Source organism: Leopardus geoffroyi, chromosome B3, assembly GCF_018350155.1.
Source record: "Leopardus geoffroyi isolate Oge1 chromosome B3, O.geoffroyi_Oge1_pat1.0, whole genome shotgun sequence".
NCBI classification, from domain to species: Eukaryota; Metazoa; Chordata; class Mammalia; order Carnivora; family Felidae; genus Leopardus; species Leopardus geoffroyi.
In genome coordinates this window covers 52487501-52506841 of record NC_059337.1, presented here as the reverse complement: position 1 = coordinate 52506841, position 19341 = coordinate 52487501, and the positions used below count along the sequence as shown (strand labels likewise).

At 42.8% G+C, this 19341-nt stretch overlaps 2 protein-coding genes across 6 annotated transcripts in view; both read right to left on the bottom strand.

Moving 5' to 3' along the window:
- Positions 1-317: 317 nt before the first annotated feature.
- LOC123583015 (RNA polymerase-associated protein LEO1-like) lies at positions 318-12586 on the bottom strand. Its single transcript, XM_045449735.1, has 7 exons — positions 12312-12586; positions 11622-11706; positions 9967-10061; positions 9084-9218; positions 7057-7192; positions 6003-6162; positions 318-788 (listed from the first exon to the last, which is right to left on the bottom strand). The coding sequence occupies exons 2-6, from the start codon at positions 11634-11636 to the stop codon at positions 6004-6006; spliced, it is 540 nt and encodes a 179-aa protein (XP_045305691.1). The 5' UTR covers positions 11637-11706; positions 12312-12586; the 3' UTR covers positions 318-788; position 6003.
- Positions 12587-17829: 5243 nt separating this feature from the next.
- The window catches only part of LEO1 (LEO1 homolog, Paf1/RNA polymerase II complex component), a 75730-nt gene continuing 74218 nt past the window's right edge, over positions 17830-19341 (bottom strand). For all 5 annotated transcript variants that reach the window (XM_045449730.1, XM_045449731.1, XM_045449729.1 and 2 more), the window contains one exon: positions 17830-18070. In XM_045449730.1, the coding sequence (XP_045305686.1) occupies positions 17966-18070 (105 nt within the window). In that variant the 3' untranslated portion in view covers positions 17830-17965. The remainder of the gene's footprint in view (positions 18071-19341) is intronic.

The following is a 19341-nucleotide window of genomic DNA, read 5'->3' as shown; positions in this document are numbered from 1 at the left end:
CCTAAGACCCAGAGCAGTTACCAAAACAAGTTTCTTCCTTGGGAAAAATGGATCTTCTAAAGTCACAGGCTTGCTTTTGAACATTTTTTATTCACAACTAGGATTATGCAAAAGCAACTCGATTTATCATTTCAATCAAAACAAGTCATTTAACCATTTCTTTAAAACAAACTGTTGATGGGGCACCTGGGTGGCTCAGTGAAGCGTCCGACCTCAGCTTGTTGTGATTTTGTGGTTCATGAGTTTGAGCTCCCCGTTAGGCTCTGTGCAGACAGCTTGGAGCCTGGAGCCTGCTTCCTGCTTCGGAGTCTGTGTCTCCCTCTCTCTCTGCCCCTCCCTTGCTCATGCTCTGTCTCTCCCAAAAATAAACATTAAAAAAAAATTATTGAAAAAATAAACTGTGGAAAATAATATGCATCTGACAATGTTGGGGTTAGGGGTGCCCAAACCCTGCACAGTCGAAAATCCAAATACAACTTTTGACCCCCAGAAACTTAACTACTAATAGCCTACTCTTTACCAGAAGCCTTATTGATAACAGTTAATACATATCTCGCGTGTTTAATGTATTATATACTATGCTCACAATAAAGTAAGCTAAAGAAAATGCTATTAAGAAAGCTACAAGGAAGAGAAAATACATTATATCAAAAAACCGTGTGTAAATGGACCAGCGCAGTTCAGATCTGTGTTCAAGGGTCAACTGTACACAATGAGCACACACTTCATACTTGAGTCATGTTCTTCCTCTTTAACCTCTGCTCTTCTTTTTCTGGAGGGCTCACCTCCTAAACAGATACGAGATAAGATGTAAAATTCAGTATCAAACATTTCTAGAAATTTTGTCCAAAGTAGTTCTCAGCTATCGTCAACAAAATACTACAAACTGGATTCAGCAAACTGAATCCAACAATACATTTAAAAAATAGGGACACCTGGGTGGCTCAGTTGGTTAAGCATCTGACTTCAGCTCAGATCATGATCTCGCAGTCTGTGAGTTCGAGCCCACATTGGGCTCTGTGCTGACAGCTCAGAGTCCAGAGCTTGCTTCGGATTCTGTGTCTCCCTCTCTCTCTGTCCTTCCCCAGCTCACATTCTGTCTCTCAAAAATAAACAAACATTGGAGCGCCTGGGTGCCTCAGTCGGTTAAATGCCTGACTTCAGCTCAGGTCCCCAAATCAGGCTCTGTGCTAATAGCTCAGAGCCTGAAGCCTGCTTCACATTCTGTGTCTCCCTCTCTCTCTGTTCCTCCCCTGCTCACACTCTGTCTCTCTCTCTCTCAAAAATAAAGATTAAAATAAATATTTTAAAAAATTTTAATAAAAATAAAAAAATCATTCACTAAACCATGACCAAGTGGGATTTATTCCTGGGTTGCAAGGGTGGTATGCTGCAGCATTTGCAATTTAATATAGCACATCAATAAGAGAAAGGATAAGAATATGATTTCAATAGATGCAGAAAAAGCATCTGACAAAGTACAACATCCATTCATGGTAAAAGCCTTCAATAAAATGGATTTAGAGGGAACATACCTCAACATAATAAAGGCCATCTATGAAAAACCTACAGCTAACATCATCCTTAATGGGGAAAAACTGAGCGCCTTTCCTCTAAGGTCAGGAACAAGACAAAGATGTCCACTCTCACCACTTTTATTTAACACAGTACTCTAAGTCCTAGCCATAGTAATTAGACAACATAAAGAAATAAAAGGCAGCCAAATCAGGAAGAGGTGAATATTCCACTATTTGCAGATGACACGAAATTGTATATAGAAAACCCAAGGGACGTCTGGGTGGCTTTGTCGTTTGATCGTCCAACTTCGGCTCAGGTCATGATCTCACAGATTGTGAGTCTGAGCCCCGCAACGGGCTCACTGCTGTCAGCGCAGAGCCCGCTTTGGATCCTCTGTCCCCCTCTTTTGCTGCCCCCCCCAATTTACACTCTCTCTCAAAACTAAATAAACATTACAAAACCTGAAAGACTCCACCAAAAAATTACTAGAACTTGTAACGTGAGTTCAGCAATGTCACAGGATACAAAATCAATGTACAGAAATCTGTTGCGTTTCTAAACAGCAATAATGAAGCAGGAGTAAGATTAAAACAACCCCATTTACAATTGTACTCAAAATAATAGGATACCTAAGAATAAACCTGACCTAAGAGGTGAATGACCTGTACTCTAAAAACTATAAAACACGGATGAAAGAAAGAGAACACAAAGGGAAAGACATTTCATGCTCCTATACTGGAAGAAGAAATACTGTTAAAATGTCTATACCACCCAAAGTAATCTAAATCTTTAATGCAATCTCTATCAAAATACCAACAGCATTTTTCACAGAACCAGAACAATCGTAAAAGTGTATGGAGCCACAAAGGACCCAGGAGCCAAAGCACTCTTGAAAAAGAAAAACAAATCTGGAGGTATCATAATTCCAGACTTCAAGTTATATAGCTGTAGTAATCAAAACAGTATGTACTGGCACAAAAATAGACACACAGATCAAAAGAACAGAATAGAAAACCCAGAGATAAACCCCTAAGTATACGGTCACTTAATCTTCAACAAGGCAGGAAAAAATACCCAGTGGAAAAAAAGTCTCTTCAAAAAATGGTGTTGGGAAAACTGAATAGCCACATGCAAAAGAATGAAATTGGACCACCTTCTCACACCATACACAAAAGTGAATTCAAAACGGATTAAAGACCTAAATATGAGACCTGAAACCATAAAAATCCTGGAAGACAGCACAGGCAGTAATTTCTCTGACATCCACCACAGCAACTTTTTTCTAGATAGGTCCTCTGAGGCCAGAGAAACAACAGCAAAAATAAACTATTGGGTCTACATCAAAATAAAAAAAGCTGCACAATGAAGAAAACAACAAAACAAAAAGGCAAACTACAGAATGGGAGATGATATTTGCAAATGACACATCTGATAAAGAGTATCCAAAATATATAAAGAATTTATAAAATTCAATACCAAAAAACCCAAAAAATCCAATTAAAAATGGGCAGAGGACATGAACAGACTTTTCTCCAAAGGAGACCTACAGATGGCGAACAGACATGAAAAGATACTCATCATCATTAATCATCAGGGAAATGCAAATCAAAAGGACTATGAGATATCACCTCATACCTGTAGAATGACTAAAATCAGAAACATAAAAAACAAGTTCTGGCAAGGATGTGGACAAAAAGGAACCCTCTTGCACTGTGGATGGGATTGCAAACTGGTGCAGCCACTGTGGAAAACAATATAGAGTTTCCTCAAAAAGTTAAGAACAGAATTACCCTATGATCCAGCAATTGCACTACTGGGTATTTACCCAAAGAATACAAAAACAGTAATTCAAAGGGATACATGCACCCTGATGTTTATAGCAGTATTACATACAATAGTCAAGATATGGAAGCAGCCCCCCAAGTGTCCATCGCTAAAAGAATGGATAAAGAAGATGTGGTATATACAATGGAATATTATTCAGCATAAAAATGAATGAAATCTTGCCATTTGCAATGTCATGGACGGAGCTAGAGAGTATAATGCTAAGTGAAACAAATCAGAGAGAAACACCATATTTCACTCGTGTAAAACTTAAACAAATGAACAAAGGGGGTGGGGAAAGAAACCAAGAAACAGATTCTTAACTCTAGAGAACAAACTGAGGGGAGGTAGGGAGGTGGGTGATGGGGATTAAGGAGCGCACTCACTGTGATGAGCCCTGGGTGTCACACGGAAGTGTCGAATCACTATATTGTACATCTGAAACTAACATAACACTGTATGTTAACTAACTGGAATTAAAATAAAAATTTCCAAAAAAAGTAGTCTTGAGCTGATGGGGGAGCCAGTCCTTCATATTAGAAGGTGACCGCCCAGCAGCGACCCATCTCCACAGACACTGTCTCCAGCTGGTCAGGCCATACGAACCCCAGGCTGCCCCCGGGCAGTGGTCAGGGCAGGAGGGACACTCCCTCCTCACTCTGTACTGACATTCCAATCATACTACTTGAAATATGTTTTCCTGCTTCCTCAATATTTCACTTTCCCTATCTAAAAGTATTTTAAAGCCTATGGATTTTTAAAAATGACTGCTTGCATTTTATGTGCTTTCTCAGTATGCTTTTAAAGTTTTAAATCTATTTTCTACATGAAAAACGAATGCTTCCCTTGGACAGGTGACCAGCGCTTAACTGACATGCTCAACATTTGTGTTACTGAAATGTTTACTCCCACCTGTGACTCCAGACCCGGAGTGAAGCATGTTAAGTGTTCAGAAAACAGTGAATTAATTAATATGGCATATGGGCAGGGGCACCTGGCTGGCTCAGTCGGTTAAGCGTCCGACTTCAGCTCAGGTCATGATCTCGCAGTTCATGAGTTTAAGGCCCACACTGGGCTTTGTGCTGACAGCTCAGAGCCTGGAGCCTGCTTCAGATTCTGTGTCTCCCTCGCTTTCTGCCCCTCCCCCACTCACGTTCTGTCTCTCCTTCAAAAATAAACATTAACAAAAATTTTTTTAATATGGCATATGGGCAATAATTCCCATTTTGCCCTTATTTTTTTTTTTTTTCAACGTTTATTTATTTTTGGGACAGAGAGAGACAGAGCATGAACGGGGGAGGGGCAGAGAGAGAGGGAGACACAGAATGGGAAACAGGCTCCAGGCTCTGAGCCATCAGCCCAGAGCCCGACGCGGGGCTCGAACTCACGGACCGCGAGATCGTGACCTGGCTGAAGTCGGACGCTTAACCAACTGCGCCACCCAGGCGCCCCCCATTTTGCCCTTATATATTTACTTGGTAAATATGATTCCCTTGTATATTTAAGACTGAAAATTTATTTTCACTTATAAGTAGAAAAGGAAATAATTAAAGGGAAAATATTTTAATAACATGGAAATGGAATAACCCTCAACTACTCATACACCCAAACAATAAGAACGCCCAGTTACCACGATGAACATGATGGACGTCTTGCTCCACCACACAGAGCTATCGGTCCCTCTCCTGTTGAGTGTGGTGGCGACTCAGGGCCCCACACATTTCCTCACAGGCCTTTCTACCTACCTAGAACGCCTGCCTGGTCGGTGTATACACAGCTAACACTTTCTTCACCACCAGTGAGGGATCTTCTTCTCTGAGCAGTCTTCCAACATGCACCTGATCACAGGGGTCAGACCCTCCTCTGGGTCACTCCTGGTCCTGTCACTACATTAATCTCCCAGAGTCTCAGTGAAGTATACAAACATCTGTCTGTGCCCCAGGGCTGTGAGCAAATTTTTAGTCCAGGAGTTGGCTCCTGGGTTCAGGACAAACCCCCTTAGAATTGAACAAATTTGGTTCTATCTCATCACTGGTGACCTTCCTTGCTCTCAGTAATCTTTGAGCCTTTTCTTCTTCTGATCCCCATCACTGTCTGAAAAATAGATTCTAGCTCATTCCTCTGAAAGTAAAGGAACTCGAACTCCAGACGTGGGAATGAACTTCAAAGATGAAGACCTGTTTATTCCTGAGCTTTTCTTCTGAATATTGTTGCTTCCCACTTACATTTTCCCTTGAAGAGCCAACAACATTTTTAAAGTTTTGATGAGAAAAAGTGTATATAACTTGCAGACATGCTGAAATGACAGATATGAGAGGTTTTGTTCTCAGATTCATCACTTTTAAACACCCAAGAGGTTTTATGATCACATTAAGAAACTACAATGTTTAAATAATGGGTCAATTATACAAGCAGCAAACTCTATTACACATTTTCCCTCCATAAGAACAAGAATTATTTAATTGATTTTTTTTTTATTTTGGGGGTGCCTTACCTTCCCAGCTAAGCTTTTCTGTGGGAAAGTGACCCTAACAAACACAAAATAAAAACAAAGGCCTTTGTACCATTGTCCTAAGTAAGTAACAGCAGGAGAGAGAGTAAAAGGCCATCAGTCTCTGTGGCCCTCAGATGAGGAAATGTTACCTCCATGCCCAGCTTACCTCAAAGGTCCCCTTGGTTATGGTTTTTCACGGCTTTGATGCCTTCCTCTTCCTCATGGACACTATTGGGGTCCTGGTAGGGGACACCCAGCCCCTGCTGGTTCCGCCCCTCCCACAGATGGACTGTCTGCTGAGTAGAAGCCCTCAAACGTTCCTTTTTCTGTAAAGAAGCAAATCAACCATTTAACTTAAAAATATGAACTACCTCTGTGCTCACTTGAACCTACGTTTACTACAATTCTTGTCTTTAGAATATAGTTGTCTCCATTCCACACCTGTTACCACACAGCGATCACTCCCTTTAGTTCTAAGGCGTGAAGGTAACACAGGGTGAAGAGGCTGAGGGCTCTCTCGCACCAGCGGCCGATCAGAACTGGCACAGGCACGGCCCGGGGAGCTGCAGCGTCCCCTTGTGCTGCCCGTCAGTCAGAGTCTGGAGAGCAGCAACCAGCCTGAAGAACCTCATCCTTGCCCAGTGGACGCCTGAGGGCGGCCGTTTCTGTTAATCCCTGAGACAGACAACCCAACTTGCTCAGGCTCCATCAAACTACAACGGTGCTCAGATATTCCTGTCAGGGCCCCTCACCCCAGAGAGCTCCCCGTCGCTCCTGATGACAGGATGGGGAGGTGCTGGCAGGGGAGGGTCCCTGAGCCCCAAAGTAGAACTTTCACACCCTTCACACCCTTCTCTGCCTGGCGATCCACACACTGGTGTTCACAAGACAGAGCCTAGTTGAGTGAGTCAGGAATGTCCTTTTGACCTTCCCAGCACTTCATATCTCACAAAGTTTTATGATACCTGTCATAAAACCTGTCAGATTTCTCCCTGAAATCTCATGAACTGGAGAGAGAACACCTGAGTGTCTGATTTGCTACATCTCACCAGAAGCCACTGATATTACTAGGGTTAACCACACACTTAGGTTTAAGTTGACTCCCTGATAACTATAAGAAATAAAATGGTTGTGGCAATACAAAATTGTGAATTAATATTCTGGAGAGTAAGCCTGTAATACCCCCAAAAAAATCCCAGCATAGAGCTTAGCAAACGTACCTTAATCATTTCAGTGTGCTGGCACTCAGGATCACAACCAGCCATTGGTAAGATTCTAATCTTCTGCGTCCTTGAGCATCTATTAGCAAGCAGCAGGGTCATCTTTCTATGTGTGACACTGTCTGTAGAGTGAGGTCTGCTGGGAGATGGACAAGAATGCCCCACTGTTGACTAAGAACATCGCAGGTGATCAAACCGAGAGCACAAACAGCTATGACGATGACCCCTTCCCCTTTAGCAGATGAAGGACACTGGGCCTCAGGTCCTGGCGCTCTGAGGCTTCCTCCTTCTCTTGTTCCTCCCTCTGTCCCTTCTCCCAGGGGGATGCCGAGGGGCTGAAGCACCAAGTGGAGAAAAAAGGAGAGCAGGCAGCAGGGTCAAGGGCTTTTACAAAGAAATCCCTGACGACAAGCAGAAAGAGAAGGGATATGAAATCTCAGGTCTGTGAGGGTGGTGCAGAGGCCACAAGTCCTGACTCAAGAACTAAAAGTCCCTTTATCTGAAATACAATTAGAAGGAAGGGCAAGGCAAGGAGGCCTCACGATATAGCCCAGAGGACAGGAACAGCTGGTGCAGAAAACATTCCTGGCTCAAGGAAGGCAGATTGGTGGCACATCAGAAAGAAAGAATGATCCTTAGGAGAGTCTCTGAGGCTGTCGAGAGATGGGACATAAGGAGTGTGGAACACGGGGCACAACGGGGAAAAAAGCACGCTGTAGAATTGTTTGTCTTTTACACCACTGGAGAAAAGCTCATTAAGAGGTTGGATCCGAACAATGTTTATTATGCCAGGTCTCCACACTGCATGCCATCTAATGTATTATTTGACTTAACTGACACACCATTCTGTGAAGTAGATATTATCTCCAATTTACAGATAAGGACACTAAAAACTAGTGAGATTGAGACTCTTCCTTCAAGCTTGCACAGAAGTCAGACACTGTCTGTTAACGTCTAAACCTCAGTGCTGTTAATCTTTAAAACAGAGCAACAGATTTGAGTATAATTTACATATCATAAAATTCACTCATTTTAATACACAAGTAAATAAACAAGTAAATACACAAGTAAATAAACTTTTTAGAAAAAAATTGTTAATGTTTATTTTTGAGAGAGCAAGAGCGCGCGCGCGCGAGAGAGAGACAGAGAGACAGAGAGAGACAGAGAGAGAGACAGAGAGACAGAGACAGCGCGAGCGAGCGGGGGAGGGGCAGAGAGAGAGGGAGACACAGAATCTGAAGCAGGCTCCAGCCTCTAAGCTGAGCCCAATGGGGGATGGGGCGGGGCGCTGGAAGCCATGAACCCCGAACCCCGAGATCATGACCTGAGCCGAAGTCGGTGCTTAACCAACTGAGGCACCCAGGCAACGCGTAAACGACTTTTTAAATTACAACTGGTGTAACCATTACAACAATCCGATTTTAGGACATTTCCGTGACCCCAAGAAAGAAACCCTGTGCGCACCGTTCATCTGTTAAGTGCCCCACTTCAAGGAGAGCTGCAAGATGGACAACAGTGCTGTAATCTTCAGAGGCAAGGTGCGCGAAGGAGCGGAGGAGGAAAAGCGCCCAACAAGGCCGCCGCAGCACAGGGGTGCAGTGCCTCTCCGCTTGGGGTCAAGCCGCAGCCTGTCCAGCCCCTCCCCCGCCTCTGACGTGTGCACACGCCAACGACACGCTCACGATCCGCCCGCCTGCCAGCTGTGTTCCTCTCACGGGGAAGGGCACTGAGACGCGGAGCTGCGTAGACCAGTCCTCTAGGCCTCCTACCCGGTGCCTTGACCAAGGTGAATTCATTCACTGGTCTCCCGGCTTACATACTGGTCTTGTGGTGGTTTCGATAGCATGAACTGGCTCCCTGAGAGACAGCAACTTGTAGCAAAAGTGAAAAAACAGCATGGGAACCGAGCACGTCCCCTGGTGAGCTGCACCCCGAAATTATGTCAGGGCTGAGTCAGGCCTTCTGAACGGCCTCTCGGCCTGGCTGCTCTTTAACAGCCAGTACCAACACGTCAGTATGAAGGTTACCTGAAGGTGAGCTTGGCTTTGAAGACGGCTTGTCCCTGTAGACCTGTGTCTTCTCGAACGAACAGGTGGTTGTAATTGCCCTGCAGGGGGGCCTTGTAGACATCAAACACTTCATTGCCCAGATGCAGGGAAAGGCTGGAAACGAGACACCGGTCAGTGCTGGACTGGACATGTAACGAATCCTACAATTCCCATTCTCCCCTATAGGCTTTACTTAAAATGCTGTGCAACTGTGCACTGAACTCGTGAGAAAAACAGAGATGCCGTAAATAACTCATGCCCTTTTGTTTTTTTTTTTAATTTTTTTAAATGTTTTTATTTATTTTTGAGACAGAGAGAGACAGAGCATGAGCGGGGAGGGGCAGAGAGAGAGGGAGACACAGAATCCGAAGCAGGCTCCAGGCTCTGCGCTGTCAGCACAGAGCCCAACGCGGGGCTCGAACTCAAGGACTATGAGATCATGACCTGAGCCAAAGCCGGATGCGTAACCGACTGAGCCACCCAGGCGCCCCAACTTATGCCCTTTTAAAGCAAAAGGTGGTAAAACTCCTTCTCCTTCCCATTTGAGACATAATAGTTTTGTCACTTTCCCAATCTCTACCATTTCATTAGTGAAACAGAAACATTTTTTCCAAAATACCAATTTATACTGTCCAGTAGCACCTGACGCATGGGAGCGAGCATTGAGAACTCACTCGGATAAGGCAGATACCATGAATCTGATCACATCTTGGGCCCATTTCTAAAGTGTCCTCCCAGAGGCCTAGATTTTGTTAATTCTTTAGTGAAAGAGGACCCCAAAGTAAGGTCCCACATGGAGAACTCCACGCCTCCCAGGCCTCCCTCCGGGTCTGTCAATGCTCTTCAGGCATTATGGGCTCACCTTCCATCTGACCACTTGACTATCCGAGTATTGCTTTCTTTAATTTCATTCCCTTCCTCATCCCGGCGTTTCCTCCATCTTATAGTATTTTCCACCTGGTTCAAAATACAAGGGCATTACAAAACGAGTGTAACTAAACTGCATGTTCTTCATTTCCTCAAGTGACTTATAATCATGTGCCAAGAATTCGTATGTAGTGATAAAAGAAGCTTCCAAAATAGCTGATGAAGAAACACTGAAACACTCCTACTACGAATACCTAGAGATATTGGTTAAACTAACCATTTTGTTTAAATTTTTCCTAAGCTTGGGGCTCCCAGGTGGCTCAGTTGGTTAAGAGTCAGACTTCAGCTCAGGTCATGATCTTGTGGTTTGTGGGTTCAAGCCCCATGTTGGGCTCTGTGCAGACAAGCTCAGAGCCTGGAGCCGGCTTCAGATTCTGTGTCTCCCTCTCTCTCTGCCCTCCCCTGCTTGTGCTCTCTCTCTCTCTCTCTCGAAAATAAAAATAAAAATAAAAAAATTTTTTAATCTTTCCTAAGCTCTAGTTTATAACAGTGGAGGTAAAAGCCAAGGACAATGCAGGACGGAGGTATTACCAGACACACCAAAAGTTCAAAGAAAGGATGAGGCTTTGAGTCTACATGAGATGGGCAGTTAACATAGAGATCTCTGCCTACTGTTAAGTCCACTTGAAGGGCTATGAACCCAGTGAAGGGAGGACTAGTAAGCCTGGCCTAGTAAGACAAGGAAGCTCTGGGCATTATGTTAAAAAAAAAAAAAAAAAAGTAAATAAAAGAATATACACTTAAGATACTCTTAACAATTAAAAAAATTAAGACTTGTGCTTTGCCCTGTTTGTTTTTTGTTTTTTTGGGTTTGTTTAGTTCAAATTTGTCCTACCCATATAGTAGGGAACCCCAAATCATGAAGGTAGCGTAAAAATTGGTTCTGCCTCCAGCAATAGCTCATGACGCCCTGTGTGAGCAGTAGAGTGTACAGCCATCCCAGGCCTTCTCAAGAGGAAACATCTCAAGACAAGGCATCTCTTTGTACATGGTCTGAATTTCCAGAAAGAGCCTGAGAGATTTCTATTGTGGGAAGTCTACTGTAACATGTAGAGGCAGTTCCATATACCTATGTTTATACGAAATGAAGTAACTAGGGGCGCCTGGGTGGCTCAGTCAGTTGAGCATCCGACTTCAGCTCAGGTCATGATCTCACAGCTCGTGAGTTCGAGCCCCGCATCGGGCTCTGTGCTGACAGCTCAGAGCCTGGAGCCTGCTTCAGATTCTGTGCCTCCCGCTCTCTCTCTGTCCCAACCCACTTGCATTCTGTCTCTGTCTCTCTCAAAAAATAAACATTTTTAAAAAATGAACTAACAATTTTCAAGAATTTTTATCTTTACTTCCATTGAAAAATTACAACTGCAAAAAAAAAAAAAAGGTTAGAAAAGTGACAATTTCAGGGACTATGAGGCTATGTAACTTCTCCCCTAAAAACATTCTGAAGAGACATTTCAGACCTTGGTCTGAACAGCTGTTTGTTGACTGAAGAGTAAACATAAAACATCATTTCATAATCTCAAGTCTCAAATCATTATCTCTGTTTTATGAAAAACTTAAAAAAAAAAAAAGGAAACAAGTACAGAATGGTACCTTCAATTTTAACATGGTTCTATCTTCCTCATCAAGCACTTTCACACCTTCAAATTCGTCTTCATAATACTGAGGATCAAAAGGTCTAAAAATGGTTTTTTAATCTCAGGTTAGCCATATCTAGTAATGAATATTGTTAATGCTGTAAAATAATAATAATATTTACAACATGCACCAAGGTGTTTTTAAAAAGTCAGAGTAGACAAGTCACTTCATGTAAAACTTCAAGCAAGTATGCAAATTAGTGTACTTTCTTGAAATTTGATTTTAACACATCTGAAATAAAATCCAAATGTGACTAATAATTCGAAGTCTTATTCGAAGAATTACATTTTCTGAAATATAAATAACATATGGTCCATCTTTCACCATTTTTAAAGGAAAGTATCATGTTTAATTGCATAAGAGCTTACACTCACGATGCTTCATGAAAAATACCCAATACTATGTTGTTGTCCAAGATCATGGTCTTTTCTAGTCACAGTGGCTTTCGCACTGAACATTTATGATTTCTCTAGCAAACTTTCTCAACCTCATTTTTCAGCTTTACACTAATGAAAAACACCTGCATCATCCTTTCAGATGAGGAATCTCTAATCTTTATGATTAGCCAACTCATAAGAAAAAACATTTATATTCCACTTATTTTTATTTAATATCTTGAAAAAAAACTTTAATCAGTCCTCTTACTTGGATTCTATGCTGAGAAATCTGGGTAGTTTAACAAAGTACAATTCATTCCCCAAATCAGAGTTGACATTGGGGATTTCTATTTCTATTCTGCCTTCAGAAATCGGCTCTTCCTCCTGTTGGTCCTGAGGCACTCCACGTTCTTCCTAAGAGGAGAATCAGAATGTGAGAGCTTGAAGTGAAATCAGAAATGCTCTAGCTGAGGGCACCTGGATGGCCCAGTTGGTTAAGCATCCAATTTCAGCTCAGGTCATGATCTCATGGTGTGTGAGTTCAAGTCCCGTGCTGGGTTCTGTGCTGACAGCTCAGAGCCTGAAGCCTGCTTGGATTCTGTCTCCCTCTCTCTCTGCCCCTCCCCCTCTTGTGCGTGTGCACGTGTGCGCGTGTGCATGCGTGCTCTCTCTCTCTCTGTCTCTCTCAAAAATAAATGTTAAAAGAATTTTATAAAAAAAATAGAAAGAAATGCTCCGGCTCTCCCATACTAGGCAGATGCAGGTGTGACAGGAAGTAAATTCAGGCACCACTTTAGGAATAAAGTAGTCAGTAACCCCTCCAGGTCTCTCCCTAAAATTTCATCCTCTCCGCCAACAATACCACCACTGGAAACAAGACCTGTAAGCCTGCATTACCAGAAAAAAATACTTATTTTGTTGGCATATCTAGTTTGCATAAGACATTAAACAAAAGAACTGTGAAATTGTACAACCCCTCAGTACTATGTAACTATTAAAATCAGAGAAGAGGGCACCTGGGTGGCTTATAAGCATCTGACTTTGGCTCAAGTCATGATCTCACGGTTTGTGAGTTCAAGTCCCACTACAGGTGAGTTCGTACCCTGTTTCTCTCTTCCTCTCTCTGCCCTTCATGGGATTCTCTCTCTCTCCTTCTCTCGAAAGAAAGAAAGAAAGAAAGAAAGAAAGAAAGAAAGAAAGAGAAAATCAGAGAAGTCAAATAGCACATGCTTTTTGGCACAGGTTTGGGTTCAGAAAAACTTAAGCCAAAGGTTTTCAAATTATGAGTTTTCAGAGTTTAGCCCCTAAAGTTTAGCATCAACCTCTTCTGAGCAGTTCCTTCGGTGCCTTCTAATATCCACAAATTCCCAACACAGCTGAGAAAGTCACCCACTTATCAGATGTTTCAGATTGCTACTCAATTATCAATGTCCTCTCCCCATAGGAGTCAGACCCGTCAGGCTTTGAAGCTTGTTTAACTTTCAACACTGGAACCTGTTGAGGTTACTGAGTGTACTTACATGAGGCTGCCCTGGAATGGATTGTTCATTGTCCCCATCACTGTCTGAAGAAATGTCACCTATGTCTCCAAACAGATCCATGGTCCTACTATAACCTTCAGTGTTGGGAGAAAATGTACAGCATTAATTTCTCTGACTGAAGTTTTTCACACAGCTCTTACCCCATCACTTTGACATTTTCCCAAGATTCATAAACCAAATCTCTCCACTCAACCAACCTCAGACTGGCTCCCTGAGCCTAGCCCTCAGGAGCCTGTCAAGTGTCTCTGGATAGGGAGGTTGGCCAAGTTGGTTGGTGGAAGGCAAAGCTGCTGTGACAGCCAGCTTTCAAGATACTTTCTGGTGGTTCCTGCCTCTGGTATTCCTGCCCTTGCATAGTCTCCTCCAACACGTATCATGGCTGGTCTATCCGATCGATAGAATACAACCTCACTTCCAAGGCTAGGGCACGACATTGTGGCTTTTCTGCCTTGCTCTTTCTCTCCTGCTCTAGGTCACCCGCTCTAGGGGAAGCCAGCTGCCATGAAGACACTCAAGCTGCTACGGAGAGGCTCACGTGGCAACAAACTGAGGCCTCCTGCCAACAGCACAAGAGTGAACCATGTTGGAAACAGATCCTTCAGTTCCAGGCAAGCCTTTAGATAGTGTGTTCTCAGCCAATGTCTTGATTGCAACCTCATCACAGACCCTGAGCCACAACGACCCTGCTAAACCAATCGTGACCCTCAGAAATGGTGAAATATTAAATGTTTATTATTTTAATCTGGCCTTCCCAGGGGATGGAGTTGGAGAAGGTGAGGCATGGTATGCAGGTAACACAAGGTATGTCTAATCCAACGCTCATCTCCCTAAGCCTTTGGATTCCCTCCACATAATGCCAGGGAAGCTTTATTGCAAGTAGGTCACCAGTGAGTTTGTTTTAACCAACCAGCTACAGAGCCGTGTCTCACTATATGCTATATGCGCTAACACATCAAATCCAGAGTACCTAAATGTACCCAAACCAGTTTGGCCCATGCTAGTGTTATAGTCTGTCCTTCATCTCACATTCTTAGAATTTACTTCCACACATATTCCCTAGGCTTCTCCCTGTATCAGCAAAATCTTGCCATTCTTTTGGGAAGCTAGTTCTTCCTCATTTGGGAGTTCGTGCTTTCTTCATCAGAGTCTGAGGAGGTCGTAGCGCTGCGTCTGCTGGTAACAAGTGGGTCAGACAGCATGCAAAGGGTGAGCCTTGAGGAGAATACAAACTGCCCCAGGTGACATTATTACAACATTTTCAAGCAAGGAAAGATCAGTTTCTTCAGACCTAGGGAAGCAAACTTCTCACAAGCAAGGGAGTCTCAGAGTGACTAGGAAATCGAGCTTTTCAGCTTCATCCAAACAGACACCCCGCTCCTAGTTTCTTTCTCTATCCAATGTCCTTTCACATGAGAGATAGCAAGAAGCTGTGGATTCAATTAATGTTTTAATTCTGCAATTGCACAATTAAATGTTGTCTAACATCCTGCTACCTCAGCCTTCTGATTATGAGATAGAAGATTCTTTTAGGGCTGTAATGAACTCACTGGTTCTCTGACCATGACCTGAGCTGAATATTTAAAGACCTAAGCTTGTAATTTTCTTCTGTAAGTCCTCCAGAGCACTCAGAAGCATCCATGCCACACCACAGTCCAAATAATCATCACTACTGCCTAACAAAGTGTAGCAGCCATTAAAGCCTTCAAACATAGGAGATAATCTGATTCATCATGCCACCACACCATGGATTACCAGCAATCCCATTGCCTGTCGGTGAGAAGCTCAGACCTGCATTTAAACCCAAACTAACCTACCAATCGCCTCTTTGAGGATTTGTTTCCTGGACTACCCGGTCAGGTCCAAGCGGGGCAAGAGAAAACACACCAGTTATCTATACAGAATTTTTTAAAAATTGTACTGAGGCGCCTGGGTGGTTCAGTCGGTTGAGCGTCCAACTTCAGCTCAGGTCATGATCTCATAGTTCATGAGTTCGGGCCCCGCATCGGGCTCTGTGCTAACAGCTCAGAGCTGGAGACTGCTTCAGATTGTGCCCTCATCTCTCTCTGCCTCTCCCCTGCTTGCTGTCTTCCTCAAAAATAAACATTAAAAAAATTTTTTTAATTGTACTTAGGTTAGCACTTTTGGAAATGAGGGAACAAAGAGAAGAGGTGAAATTATTAAACTTAAAAACTTACAGTATGGAGCTGAAACTCATACCTGAGGAAGAAAAGTGTCCAGCTGGCACTAATGCCTCTGGGAGGGGCAGGTACAATAAAGCTGACTCTCCAAGTGTTGGTAAAGCTGCAAATTGGACAGAGCTGCTGTGGGAAGGAACTGCCTCTACTGAGACTGAAGTGTTTGTGGGCCTCTTAGGAAAGCTGCAACTTGACAGGAAGCCTCTAGAAAATTCCATAAACAAACAGGAAGGAGCAATCTCTTATTTGTTATCCAGTCTTCCAGTCTCCCTCCAGCGCCCCCTAACAGGGGGCAACTGGCAAAGATGAAATGTGATTACAGAAACTTGGCCCCAGCATCACTAAGCTTGCAAGATAAGAGCATAATAACAGACACACATGCCTACTAGTTTAAAAAAAAAAAAAAGTAGGGGCACCTGAGTGGCTCAGTCCATTTAGCGTCTGACACTTGGTTTTGGCTCAGGTTGTGATCTTGCGGTTCATGCGATTAAGCCCCATGTTGGGCTCTGTGCTGACAGCTTGGATCCTGCCTGGGATTCTCTTCCCCTCTTTCTGCCCCTCCCCTGCTCACTTGTTCTCTCAAATAAGTAACTTAAAAAAAAACAACAACAGGCATACGAGTTTCAACTTGTTAAGACAAGAAACAGCACGAGACTGAAGGTTTTGGTGTTAGGAAAGTGGCACAATGGTGATTTAGGACCTTCTCTTTCAATGTCACTTTTCTATGGTCCGATTTCGGGATAAGCCTCCCACAGCCACCACGCCCAGATTGTACCAACAGCATGAGAAGTAGGGTGGAATCCATTCATAAGTGAAAGATCAGTGTATGTAGAAGAACACCACAGAAAAGACATGTGCGTGCTAAATTTAAAACATACCTGCAAATTCCTTGCCATTCCGTCGACTCAAATTTCCCTCCGATTAGTGACTCACTTGTAATGAACAGAATGTGTTGGTTCAATGTGACTTTCCATGCTAGCCACAAAACCTAAAAAAGGTAATACAGCTTGTCCCTGGTTCCCTCTCTTCGGTGCTTGTCTTTGGATCCCAAGCATCATGCTGTGACAAACGAGGGCCAGGACAGGGATGCAACAAGTGACACATTCACCGTGGGTGAAAAAAGGGTGCCAGAATCTCAGTCATCAAGTTAAACTGCAGCACAATGCTTTTAAAACTCCGTGTGAAAAACCCATGAAAATATTAAAATTTTAAGTAAAGCGAGGATCCATCCAGCTCTGTACTTGTGCAACTCGTTTCACTTGCCTTACCCTAATTCCAGTCATCAGATGCTGTTTACAAAAATGACATCTTGTTCATCATGGATTTTTGCATTAGTTCCAATTTTTTTAAATGTTGTATCACGATTATTATTTATCTTGATTACTATAGTGGGCTGAACAGGGTTCCCCCCCAATCCCCACAAAGTTCATATCTACCCAGAACTTCCCAATGTGAGTTTATGTGGCAATAGGGTCTTTGCAGATATAGTTAGTTAAGATGAAGTCCACTGACTTGGGGTTGGTCCTAAACCCACTGACTGGTATCCTTATAAGGAGAGGAAGACCTGGACACATATAGAGACACAGAGCAAACACAAGGGGAAATGTGCCATGTGAAGACCAAGGAAAGACTGGAGTTACACTGCCAAATGCCAGGGACTGCCAGGAGCCCCCAGAAGCTGGGACAAAGGAAGGAAGATTCTTCCCTAGAGCCTTTAGATGGAGGCTGGCCCTGCCAATATTTTGACTTAGGATTTCTAGGCTCCAGAACTGTAAAAGAACACATTTTTGCAGTTTTAAGCTACCCAGTTTATGGTACTGTGTTAGAGAAGCCCACAAACTCGAACAATCACAGAGGCTCTTTCTGTGCCTTTAAAACTCTGCACCCCAGAAGCATGCCACACTTGCCTCACCTGGCCCTGACCAGGACGCTTCTTCATGAGGGGGTGGGGAGGGAAAGAGCAGCAGGAGTTCACCGAAACCTCAGGCCTCATGTGAAGCTTATACAAAAATCAACTCACTTTCAGAAAAGTAGATTTCCTGAGCAGAGACTGGCTTTAAAAATTTTTTTTATTACAATTAAAATTACACAAAAGCAAATCAATTCATTTCAATCAAAATAACTCATGTTTACATCATATTTAATAAACTGTACAAAAAATACATAAAATGTTTTCACATTTTTCTTCAATCATCATCTTCTTCCTCTTCATCACTGATCACGTACTTCTTATGCTTTTTATTTGCTTTATCATCATCTTCTGCTTTTCTCTTTCCAGAAGGTTCCCCTTCCTACACAAAGAAAATTTTTAAAAATCTAGTAGTCAATAGAGAATATTTACAAGAAGGTTTATCAAAAGTAGCTCTGAACTGAATGATCCTCTGAAAACACAAAACAATTTTTAGAATAAGAACATTCGCCAGATGCATAAAGCCAGTGGTGAAGGTCATGGCCAGTTTTCAAATCTACTAAGTACTAGAAGCATTCAAAAATGACAACTAACCGGCGTTAATTACAAACTAACTATAAAATAACCCAACTTCAGGGCTGTAAGGAAGAGCTAAGCAATTATCACCAATCTCTTGGAAGGAAGGCCTTGTACATGGAGAAGGGCATGCAGAAAACTGGAAACTAGGTTTGCCCTGGAAAAGATCAAGGCTCTCCCAAAGAAGTCTGCCTGTATAGCCACTTGTCCTGTTGTATATTTTTACAATGATCTGGTGATGAAACTTTTCTCTGCTTCCTCAGCAGTTCACCTCTTCATTACCTAAAATTCAGTATTTTAATGACCATCAATTTTGTAAACTAATGATTTGCTTTGGATATACTAAAAACTCACATCATAAAGGTTTTTTTTAAATATATTTGAATTAAAAGCTTATTACACAAGTTTGCATTACTTAAAATCATGTACAATGCTGGGACACCTGGGTGGCTCAGTAGGTTAAGTGTTCGACTCTGGATTTCGGCTCAGGTCAGGATCTCACGGTTTGTGGGATCGAGCCTTGTGTTGGGCTCTGTGCTGACAGTGAAGAGCCTGCTTGGGATTCTCTCTCTCCCTCTCTCTCTGTCCCTCCCTCGAGTGCACACACTCTCTCTCTCCCTCTTTCTGCCCCTACCCTGCTTGCATGTGCTCTCTCTCTCTCAAAATAAATAAACTTAAAAAAAAAAAATCAAAAATCATGTATGATGTTCTAATAGAAACAATTCAGGAAGTTATCTAAAAACAATTTTTACAGATAGAATTCAAATATATCAATAGCTAAATTATCCAGAATATGACACTCCAGAATTGCTTAACTAGCTTCCTCAAAGATGAAACAGAGTGAATATTCTGAGGCTGAGGTTGCAAAAGGCCAGTGAATGGTAAACACATGGGACTCTGCCACACTGACCCAAGCTACAGAAAACCCCTGCGCCATGTATACACGCAAATGACAAAACTACTCTTGTCACACTGAAACGAGGTTTGCTGCCACAGCTATAAGTTCAAGTCCATACAGACACAACAACAGGCTGCCCATGGTTTTGAAGGAGCTGTCTTCCAACAATTTATCTTCAA

Bases quoted from the DNA above. Each gene is read 5' to 3' on its own strand.
- LOC123583015 (XM_045449735.1), bottom strand. The intron at 7,193-9,083 runs GTAACCTTCATA...ATCTCCCAGCAG, and splicing joins AAAGCCAAGCTCACCTTCAG to ACCTCACTCTACAGACAGTG. The intron at 6,163-7,056 runs GTACGTTTGCTA...GCTTCTTTACAG, and splicing joins AGCACACTGAAATGATTAAG to AAAAAGGAACGTTTGAGGGC.